The 11,739-nt window shown below is 38.6% G+C and overlaps 1 protein-coding gene across 1 annotated transcript; it reads left to right on the top strand.

The window, feature by feature from the left end:
* Window positions 1–3,481: 3,481 nt before the first annotated feature.
* On the top strand, window positions 3,482–10,666 carry LOC129899798 (uncharacterized). Its single transcript, XM_055974812.1, has 3 exons — window positions 3,482–3,790; window positions 4,114–4,419; window positions 10,490–10,666. Exons 1-3 carry the CDS (start codon window positions 3,482–3,484, stop codon window positions 10,664–10,666), a joined length of 792 nt encoding a protein of 263 aa, XP_055830787.1.
* The last annotated feature ends 1,073 nt before the right edge of the window (window positions 10,667–11,739 follow it).

Genomic DNA, 11,739 nt, shown 5'->3' with positions numbered 1-11,739 from the left:
CTATTATTTGATCCCCTATGCTATGTGGAGTATTTGTATACTTGTTTGCTATTTATTGGAAGCATGTTGGGCCTTAGATTAGGTTTGACTAGTGCTTGACTTAGAAATGTATGATTTGGACCAAGTAGGCCTTAGTTTGTATCTTACTTCAGTTAGTCCTTTATACACTCGTGTGAATCTTATTATTACATTATAGCTTTTCTCTCTTGACCTCTGTTCTACTCTATTCCTTCTTTTCATATTACCTTTACCTTTCAAGCTCAGTCGGTTTATGATACCTACTAGGTACCTGAGTTTTGGTACTCATACTATACTCTGCATCATTTTTGTGATGTAGGTCCGAGCACTAGTGACTAGCGTTGATATTGAGCCTACAATAATCTGATCTAGAGATGGGGTGAGCACATGGTATTTTGTACTATTTTGGTCTCCATCTGTATATATTGACTAGTTTTTTGCATTTTGAGACATTCCAATTTATGTGGTCCACTTTTGAGACTTGTACTCATTTTGTTAGTGGCTCTATACTTGTGACTTTCAAGTTCTAAGAGGGATCTTCTTTTTTATATATATGTTTTGGGTTGTTTCTGCTTATCTATTCTGTTTATCTTAGAATTGCCTATTTTTGTTTAGTTTCTGCCTTCAAACTCATTACTTGTCGTTTTGGATTACGGGTTGACTTACCTACTGGAGGGTTTTAGTAGGTGTTATCATGACTCGAAAAATTGGGTCTTGACAAGTTGGTATCAGAGCTCCAGGTTCATCGATCTCACTTGTACAGAACTAATGTCTAGTAGAGTCCTTGTAGGACCCCAAAAATTCGGAAAGTCCTAAACCAAGAAACAAAGAATAAAAATGTATAAAAAATAGCACCAGGTGTCGACCTCAGGAGGCCATCACGGGCTGTGATACAAACCACGCCTTATGGTGAGCCACCGTAGTGGTGATTTAGAGGCTTATACCTGCAGGGAAGGGATCACGATGAGGACCATAGATTGTGGTGAGAACTACGGACCCTGAAGACCTCCGTTGTGACCCCTCCCCAAAGCCCTCAGGAAATTTCCCAAAGTAAAGACCACGGGAAACCACCACGGGCCGTGGTGTGCTTCCGTGGTGGGCACTCTGTAGGCCTCCTGTAGGACCTGCACCACGGCCACGCTTCACGGGCCGTGATTCCTTTCAAGGACAGTTAAGGTCTACGTGAAGAAACTTTAGAGACCCTCCCTGCAAACTCCCAAAAACGTTTCCACAAGTCAAACATCATAGGACCCCACCACGGGATGTGATAGGCACCACAGATTGTGAAGGGTCCCCGTGAAGCCAGCTTCGGCCAGTTTTAAAGGGGATATTTTGGTCTTTTCCTGTGTTTTACTTCAAAATGGAGTCATTTTGAGGGTAGAATTCTCCCATCTAAAGACCCTAAAACCTCCAAAACTCTCATTCTTCACACTTGGACTCAAGACACACAAATTCTCTCTTCTCAAATTCTCCCAAAAGTTTCAAGCCAAGTTAGGGTTTCATCTCAAGGCATCTTCAAGTCTCCATTCCCTTCTCAGGCTTTCATTAAGGATTCTATTTCCCCAAGGTATGTGGGTTTCATTCATGGAATCTTCCACCCATGGAGCCCAAATATTTTCTCAACTTATTATTTCAATTTTAAATAATGAAATATTATGGGCTTTTACATGATAATCCTAAATGCATAGATTGTGGCTTATTTGAATTTTATCTATTTATATTGATATGTATTGACTTTTTATTTCATGAAATGAATTATTTGTCAAGGTTTTTATATGAAGACTTCAAAGTAGCTTTAAAGTGTAAATGGTGGGTTGTTTGGGATGTTTTAAATTGATGCTTTTCCATCACTCTCATGAATGCAAGTATTGTTTTAAATGTATTTGAGGGATATATGAAGTGAACCCACCTAGTTTCCTTGTGTGGAAATGAAGTCAAATTGAAAGCTTTGATCCAAATGAAAGTTTGTGAACCAAATGTTTATCTTTAAGGGAGTCTTATGAAATGATTGAATAATGATGAAAGGGCTTCCTAGTCGAAGAAAGGGATTGATTATGATTGGACAATTCTCACATATTTGAATTAAATGAAATGTTTTAATGAACTATTCCACTGAATGATGATTTGATGTCTAAATTTATATAAATGCTTATGTTATTATGGTATCTAAATGTTATTCCATGTGATTGACCTAACACCGAATGTAGCATGTAGATGGGGATTCGGCCTAAGGGGTCCTTATGTAAAGTCTTATGTTGCATTAACTATGCACCAACATAGGAGCCCTAGTAGGCTTAGGCTAGCGGATCCATAATTAGCCATTAAAGTTAAAGTTAAAGAAATGATTAAAGTTGACAGAGTTGTACCCGAGAAACAATCTTACCGTGTCAACATAGGGGGTTATATTGGATTCCATATAATAGATCGCATGGTCTTAAATATCGGTTACAGTTATCTTCCCACAAAATGAATATTTTAAGGTTTCATCTGATGATTTCTCATGCATGCATTCACTTATGCATATAGATTATAAATGACTTAATGTTCTTTATTACATAACATGCTCACATACTTAGTACATTCAAAGAACTAACACATACTTTTGCCCATATGATATCACCATGTAGGGACTGGTGTTGCTCCACACTCTCCTCTCTATGGCTAAGTTCGATCATTGAAGGCTACTACTATTTGGTTAGTTCTCATGTTTCGGGAACAACACTCCTATCTTTTCTAGCTTTTGTCATGTATAGACCATTGGGTTGCTTATTGGTACTTGACTTTTATCTTGAGGGTGAGCTAGGGACACGTCTTAGCCACTAGTAAGTCTTTAATGTAGAAGGTATCGTTAGACATAGTGTATGATGTTTAAACTGACTTTAACTCCCTTAGTCCCATTATCCCTTTCATTTTCGCTTATTAATGATTGTCATTTACCTATGAAAAGATATATGAAACTAAGATGCTTGGGTGGGGTACCTCTGGGTGTATGATTCATTGTGTCATATCTAGACCCAGGCTTGGATTGTGAAAAACTTGATATCAAAGCTTAAGATTTTGAAAAAGTTCTCAGAGTTCAACATACCATATTGATTAGGTTCTTATTCATGATTGTAAAGCGCGCCACAACTATGAATAGTAGACTATAGGACGATTAGGAAAGTTTTCACTTCTTTCACATTCATGTCATGCCCTAGAGTGTCCTAAGACTTCCTCTAACTCACAACTAATTTTGTGTTCTCTAGATAATGCCTTGAGGAAAAGTACCTTCAAGAGCAAGGGTTGATAATGAGGACAAGCTCTTCCAGTTCCCGATGCTGCACACCATAAAAAAGGGGTAACCCATGCAGAGTTTCAAAATATCATCACATTGTTGGCTCAAGCTGTAGCCAACCAAGGGAATCACGATATTCCTCCTCCTCAAGTGCAAAATTTGGCTTCTAGTATCCAACATTTCAAGAGGATGAATCCACTTGAGTTTGATGGTTCTAAAGTCAATGAGGACCCTATAGAGTTTATCGATGAGGTCTACCAGATTGTGGCTATTATGGGTATTCCTCCAAATGAAAAGGCCGAGCTAGCGGCCTATCAACTCAAGGGTATGGAAAGAGTTTGGTATGAGAAATTAGTCATTGAGAGAGGTGAAGATATGGGGTTGACTGAATGGAAAAAGTTCAAATATGTCTTTCTAGACCACTTTTTTTCATTGGAGCTAGGAGGCCATGATCTAAGAGTTTATCAACCTTTACCAAGGGATTATGAGTGTGGGGGAGTATGCCCTTAAATTTACTAAATTTTCCAAGTATGCTCCCTTCATGGTCTAAAACCTAAGGGAAAGGATGATCAAGTTCATTTTTGGTGTCTAAAGAATGCAAAACGGCCATGTTGGTCAAAGAGATGGACACCTCCCGACTAATGACATATGCAGAATAAATTGAAAAAGAGAAGTTGAGGGAGAGGTCAAGGGGGTTGAAGAAGGCTAGGGTCGATGGTAGAGGATTCAATTCCCCAAGGTCCGATTTTGGTGGTAATGACAAGGACCAAGGTGGGAAATGATTTGTGGGACAAGATTGCACTAATACTCTTCCTCCACAGTTCTACAAAGACAATGGTGCTAACCTAATGGCCCTAAGAGAGAATGTTGGTGATCAAGCTTTCCTCGCTTGTAGAAAGTGTGGGAGGACTCAAAAAGAGGAGTGCTTAGCCAGCTCCAATGCATGCTTCAAATATGGAAAGTTGCGTCACCATGCTAGAGATTGTAGAGGTGGTGGTTGGCCTCAGAGCCAAATTACTAACAGTCAACAAGCTCAAGGAGGTGGCCAATGCACCAACCGCTTCTATGTTTTGTATGAGAGGCAAGAGGTTGAGGAAGCACCAAATGTGGTAACCGATGTATTAAAGGTCTGTTCTTTTGACGTTATGCATTGTTAGATCCGAGTGCAAACTTATCATTTGTTACTCCATTCTTGGCTACTAGGTTTGATGTATTACCCAAAATGTTAGTAGAGTCTTATTTGGTGTCTACCCCTATTGGTGAGTCGGTTGTTGGCTGAAAAATCTATAAAGGTTGTCTTGTGTCTATATTGCATAAAGTTGTTCCTTGTGATCTTATAGAGCTTGACATGGTAGATTTTGATATGATACTTGGGATGGATTGGTTGTAGGCATCTTATGCCTATATATATTGTAGGACTCGTCGAGTCAATTTTCCATTCCGAAATGAGTCTATTCTTGAATGGAAGGGTCATGATTCGGTAGTGAAGGGTAGGTTCATTTCTTGTCTTAAGCCCAAATATTGATTGCTAAGGGTTGCATTTATCAAATTGTGAGGGTTAGGGATGTTGACTCCAAAAGTCCTTTCATTGAGTCAGTTCCTGTAGTTAATGAGTTTCTAGATGTCTTCCCCGATGCCCTTCCCAGTGTCCTTCCCGAAAGGGAAGTTGATTTTGGTATCAATCTCCTCTCCTATACCTAATCTATCTCTATTCTTCCTTACCACATGGACGCGGCAGAATTAAAGGAGTTAAAGGAACAATTAAATGACTTGTTAGAAAAGGGGTTCATAAGGCCAACCATTTCACCATGGGGTGCTCCCGTGTTGTATGTAAGGAATAAGGATGGGTTGCTTCGAATGTGCATAGATTACCGCTAATTGAAAAAGGTGACTATTAAGAACAAGTACCCAATTCCTAGGATAAATGATTTATTTGATAAATTAAAAGGGGCAAGTCACTTCTCTAAGATCGATCTCAGTCTATTTATCACCAATCAAGGGTGAGGTAGTGTGACATTCCTAAGATGACATTCCAATTGAGGTATGGTCACTTTAAGTTTATAGTGATGTCATTTGGGTTGACGAATGTGCCGACGATGTTCATAGACCTAATGAATAAGGTATTCAAACCCTACCTAGATACTTTTATTATGGTCTTTATTGATGTTATCTTGAATTACTCTCAGGGTGAGGAAGAACATAAGAATCACTTGAGGAGCTCCAAACGTTGAGGGATAGACAATTGTTTGCAAAATTTAGTAACTATGAATTTTGGTTGAAAGAGGTGGCGTTTCTTGGTCACATAGTATCTGGTTATGGGATCAAGGTTGATTATAACAAAACGTAGGCGGTCAAGAACTGGCCTAGATCATTGTCTTTTTCAGACATTAGGAGTTTTTTTGGATTTATTTGGGTACTATAGAAGATTCATCGAAGGATTCTCTTCTATCTTATCTCCTATGACAAAATTATCCCAAAAGAAGGCTAGATTTATATGGACGGGTGAGTGCAAAAGGAGTTTCCAAACTTTGAAAGATCGACTTACCTTCACTCCTATTTTGACTCTATCGGAAGGCTTGGAAGGGTTTGTGGTTTATTGTGATGCTTAAAAGATTGGTTTGACTTGTGTCCTGATGCAAAATGGCAAAGTTATAGCATATGCTTCTAGACAATTGAAAGTGCATGTGTGTAACTACCCTACCTATGATCTTGAGTTGGCGGCCATTGTTTTTGTTTTAAAGATTTGGCGGCATTACCTCTATGGGGTTCATGTAGATGTGTTCACCGACCATTAAAGTCTTTAATATGTTTTCACCCAAAAGGACCTCAAACTAAGGCAAAGAAGATGGTTAGAACTCCTCAAGGACTATGACATGAGTGTGCATTATCATCTGGGTAAAGCCAATGTGGTTGCCGATGCACTTTGTAGAGTGTCTATGTGGAGTATGGCCTATTTTGATGAAGGGAAGAGGGAATTGGTGAAAGATTTTCATCGGTTGGCTAGATTTGGAGTAAATTTGAGTGGTTCCGATGATGGTGGTATGGTTATTCATAACGGATCCGAATCCTCTTTGGTGGTGGATGTTAAGTCAAAACAAGACCTTGACCTGATATTTGTGGAATTGAAGAAGTTGGTAAAGAAAAAGAAGGTGGGGGTCTTTTCAAAATGGGGAGATGGGGTACTATAATACCAAGGTCAGTTATGTGTTCCGGATGTGGGTTTCCTAAGGGGTTTAATTTTGCAGGAGGCTCATAAATCTTCATACTCTATTTATCCCAGTTCGACAAAAATATATCAAGACTTAAAAGAGCTCTATTGGTGGGGTGACATTTAAAAAGGACATAGCAAGGGTCGTGTTCGAATGTCTAAATTGCCAACAAGTGAAGGCCAAACATCAAAGGCCGGGTGTTCTAGCATAATATATTGGAATACCTATTTGGAAGTAGAAAGATAAGAATATGGATTTTGTGTGGGTTTGCCTCATACTCGGAAATTTCATGATTCGATATGGGTAATTGTTGATAGAATGACTAAGTCAGCTCACATCCTACCTGTCAAGACCTCTTATAGTGCCAAAGATTATGCTAAGTTGCATATTCGGGAGTTGGTGAGGTTGAATGATGTGTCGTTATCAATTATTCTGGATCGTGGTACCTAATTCACTTCTCACTTTTGGAAATATTTCAAAGGGGTCTTGGTACCAAGGTGAAGTTAAGCACCGCATTCCATCCTTAATCCGATGGGCAGGATGAAAGGACAATTCAAATACTAGAGGATATGTTAAGGGCTTATGTGTTAGAGTTCAAACAAAGTTGGGATGATCATCTACCGCTCATCAAGTTTGCCTATAATAATAGCTACCACTCAAGTATTGAGATGGCACTGTTTGAGGCTTTGTATGGGAGATGATATAGGTCTCCGGTTGGTTGGTTCAAAGTAGGTGAGATGACCTTTTTGGGCCTCGATTTGATGCTTGATGCTCTAGAGAAGGTGAGAGTCATTAGATAAAGGTTGAAGACAAATCAAAGTCTTCAAAAGTCCTATTCCGATACTAGGAGAAGGGATCTTGAGTTTAATATATGGATAATTGGGTGTACTTAAAGGTGTTACCCATGAAGGGTGTGTTTCAGTTTGGTATGAAAGGGAAATTGTGCCCTAGGTATGTAGGGCCTTATAAAATCTTGAGACGTGTTAGTAAAGTTGCTTGTGAGTTGGAATTGCCTTCCAAAATGGCCATGGTTTATTCAGTGTTCCATGTGTTTATGTTGAGAAAATGTGTGGGTGATCTTATCTCTATTGTGCCTTTGAAGGTAGTGAATGATGAAGAAAACTTAACCTATGAAGAGGTCTCGGTTGAAATTGTGGCTATGGCAAGTCAAGAGTTTGAGGAACAAAGAAGTTGCATCTGTGAAAGTCCTTTAGAGGAATCAAAAAGTTGAAAGTGCTACATGGGAAGTGGAAGCGGATATGATGAAACGTTACCCTCATCTCTTCCATTCTACTCAAGCCTAAGGTACTAAGTTATTCATGATCAAGTGTCTAAGACTCTTATGTTTCATTTTTCTTAAGTCCTCATATGCATGCATGTTTCATGCAGTTGAATTTTTAAGTTATGTTTTATGCTAAAGTTTAAAGATCTCATATTTGATGCACTTCAAATATCATTGTATTCATGTTGGTTTCTAGTCCTCACGCCATGTTCTTGTCTATGCTAATGATTCTCATTCGACGACGAATGTTTCTAAGGAGGGAGATATTGTAAGACCCCAGAAATTTAGAAAGTTCTAAACCAAGGAATAAAGAATGAAAATGCAGAAAAACTAGCACTAGGTGTCGACCACGAGAGGCCATCACAGTCCGTGGTATAAACCACTCCTCTTGGTGAGCCACTATGGTGGTGATTTAGAGGCTCAGAACTGTAGGGAAGGGACCACGATGAGGACCACGGACAGTTGTGAGAACCACGGACCCTGGTGAGAACTAAGGACTATGAACCCTCCGTAGTAACCCTCCCCAAAGCCCTCAGGAAATTTCCTAAGGTAAGCACCACGGGCAACCAACACGGGCCATGGATCTCTTCACTGACAGTGGTGTGCTTCTGTTGTGGGCATTCTACAAGCCTCCTACAGGACGTGCATCACGGCCATGCTTCACGTGCCGTGATGCTTTTCACAAACAATTAAGGTCTCCAAAGAAAAACTTTATAGACCCTTCCCGCAAACTCCCAAAAACTTTTCCCTAAGTCAAACATCTCGAGACCCTACCATGTGTAGTGATGGGCATAACAGACTGTGAAGGGTCCTTGTGAATCCATCTTTGACCCGTTTTAAAAGGGGACATTTTGGTCTTTTCCTATGTTTTACCTCAAAATGGAATCCTTTTGAAGGCAAAATTCTCCCATCTAAAGAACATAAACCCTCCAAAACCCTCATTCTTCACACTTGGACTCAAGATACAAATTCTCTCTTCTCAAATTCTCCCAAAGGTTTCAAGCCAAGATAGGGTTTCATCTCAAGGCATCTTTAAGTCTCCATTCCTTCTCAAGCTTTCATTAGGGATTCTGTTTCCCCACGGTATGTGGGTTTCATCCATGGGTTCTTCTACCAATGGAGCCCAAATGTTTTCTCAACTTAGTATTTCAATTTTAAATGATAAAATCTTATGGGCTTTTACATGATGATTCTAAATGCATAGATTATGGCTTATTTGAAGTTTATCTACTTATATTGATATGTATTGACTTTCAATTTCATGAAAAGAATTATTTATCAAGGTTCTTATATGAAGACTTCAAAATAGCTTTAAAGTGTAAATAGTGGGTTGTTTGAGATATTTTAAATTGATGCTTTTCCATCACTCTCATGAATGCAAGTATTGTTTTAAATGTATTTGAGGGAAATATAAAGTGAACCCACCTAGTTTGTTTAGGTGGATATGAAGTCGAATTGAAACCTTTGACTCCAAATAAAATTTTATGAAGCAAATATTTATATTTAAGGGAGTCTTATGAAATGATTGAACGATGATGAAAGGGCTTCCTAGCCAAATAAAGGAATTCAATGTAAAAGGACAATTCTCACATATTTGAATCAAATGAAACGTTTTAATGAGATATTCTACCGAATGATGATTTGATGTCTAAAGTTATATAAATTCTTATGTTATTATGATAGCTAAATGTTATTCCGTGGGATTGACCTAGCACCGAATATAGCATGTAGATGGAGACTCAGCCTAAGGGGTCCTTATGTAAAGTCTCATGTTGCATTAACTATGCGCCAACATAGGAGCCCTAGTAGGCTTAGGCTAGTGGATCCACAATTAGTCGTTAAAGTTAAAGAAATGATTAAAGTTGACAGAGTTCTACCCAAGAAGTAGTCTCCCCGTGCCAACGTAGGGGGTTATGTTGGATTCAATATAATAGCTCACATGGTATTAAATATCGGTTACAGTTATCTTCCCACAAAATGAATATTTTAAGGTTTCATATGATGATTTATCATGCATGCATTTACTTATGCATATAGTTTATAAATGACTTAATATTCTTCATTGCATAGCATGCTCACATACTTAGTACATTCAAAGTGGTAATGCATTCTTTTACCCAAATAATATCACCATGTAGGGACTGGCGTTGCTCCACAATCTCTTGCCCATGCTATGTTTGATCATTGAAGGCTACTACTATTTGGTGAGTTCCCATGTTTTATGAACAACAATCATATCATTTTTAGGTTATGTCATGTATCGACCATTTAGTTGCTTTTTGGTACTTGACTTTTATTTTGAGGGTGAGCTAGGGGTGTGTCTTAGCTATTGATAAGTCTTTAATATAGATGGTATCGTTGGACATAGTGTACAATGTTTAAGTTGTCTTTAACTCCTATGCTATATTGAATCCCTTAGTCTCGTCATCTCTTTCATTTCTGCTTATTACTAAATGTCATTTACCTATGAAAAGCTATATGAATGTTAAGAGGATTGGATAGAGTACCTCCGTGTGTCTCATTCGCCGTGTCACATCTAGGCCCTAGGCTTGGGATGTGATAGTCATACAGATCAGTTCGGAGACGTTCGAGACTTATGTTTGGGAGGCTATAGGATATTAGGAAAATTTCATCTTTTGTCTCGCTTTCGTGCAGCGTGTGTCTTATTGGTTTCTTGGAATCTTACTTGTTTCACTCTTTTGCAAGATGGATAGCACGCAAGGTAAGGCCATCGGGGGTGATGCTCCCGGGCCCGTAGACAGAACCCTAGTAAGGGGAAGAGGCTTACCTAGAGGTCGTGTGAGAAATAATACACTGGTCCGTTATAGAGATGAGGCTCCTGAACCTGATGAGAAGCCACATACAAATTATGTACCTCTATAGCCTATGGGGCTAGGACCAGCCTAGCCACCACCCACACCAGCTGTTGGACTAGATATTTAGGCCATACTTACTAATAACGATCAAGTATACCTCTCAAAAGAAATATAGATGATCCTTAGCAATATATTTACCCAGCTAAGAGTCGGGGTCGATCCCACAGGAAATTGATTGAAATAAGTATATTAGCTAGCACTTTTCAGTTGTAGTTCTTACTTCCCCAAAACAAAAGTGCATAAAGTAAAAAGGGGGCTTTGTGGATTTGTTTTGTAACACTTAACGATGCACTAACAAAGTAACTAGAATTTAGGTTGCGGACAATATGAAAATTTAGCTAGGATTGTGCTTCCCATGACGTTGAACTCAGTAGACTAATTGTGTTAGTGGTATCATTTTAATGAGTTGCTGGTAAAATTTAGCAAGTTATGTAACATCTAATTCTCCCCCCGGTCCTTCTTAGACTCATATCATTCATCTCCTCCTGATCTCAGAATGTGTTCTTTACTAGCCCTCGCTCTAGACCTCAGAGTACTATCCCCTCCCGGGCTCAAGTAACTTAGAAGAAATTTTATTCTTCCAAATTTTTGTCGTGATAATCTTTTTCTAATCACTACCTCCCTCCCAGGAAAGCAAAGAATATGGGAAGGTTCCTAATTTGTGCACTCATCAAGAAAGACTTATAGACGAAGAAAATCACAATGCATGCAAGACAAATCACGATAATCACTTTACATGTTTACCTACATCGTTATTTTATCTTGGTTTCCATAATTCTAGTTGTGAGTTTAGCTACTCATAATTGCAAGTAAAAGAATACGAAGTTATGTAGAATTTATGAATCAATACCTACATGAATGAAGATGTAACCTTTGAATCACACACACGAACCACGAATGAAGAATGAAAAGGGGAATTATATTTCAAAATTCAATCTCAAAAAGTAGTATAATGTATTTTCAATATCATTCACAATAATCCAAAAAATAATAATACTACATAGCCCTAAAAATATAATAAATTTGGGTATTTATAGAAGAAAAAACCTACTCCTAAACCAACTAGGAAAACTTAAGTCG

Source organism: Solanum dulcamara, chromosome 8 (genome assembly GCF_947179165.1).
Source record: "Solanum dulcamara chromosome 8, daSolDulc1.2, whole genome shotgun sequence".
Classification (NCBI taxonomy): Eukaryota; Viridiplantae; Streptophyta; class Magnoliopsida; order Solanales; family Solanaceae; genus Solanum; species Solanum dulcamara.
The sequence above is the reverse complement of the archived record's forward strand: the minus strand, read 5'-3'. Positions and strand labels throughout refer to the sequence as shown.

Bases quoted from the DNA above. Each gene is read 5' to 3' on its own strand.
- LOC129899798 (XM_055974812.1), top strand. From the start codon at position 3,482: ATGAATCCACTTGAGTTTGATGGTTCTAAAGTCAATGAGGACCCTATA. The intron at 3,791-4,113 runs GTATGCCCTTAA...CTTCCTCCACAG, and splicing joins GGGATTATGAGTGTGGGGGA to TTCTACAAAGACAATGGTGC. The intron at 4,420-10,489 runs GTCTGTTCTTTT...CTCTTTTGCAAG, and splicing joins TGGTAACCGATGTATTAAAG to ATGGATAGCACGCAAGGTAA.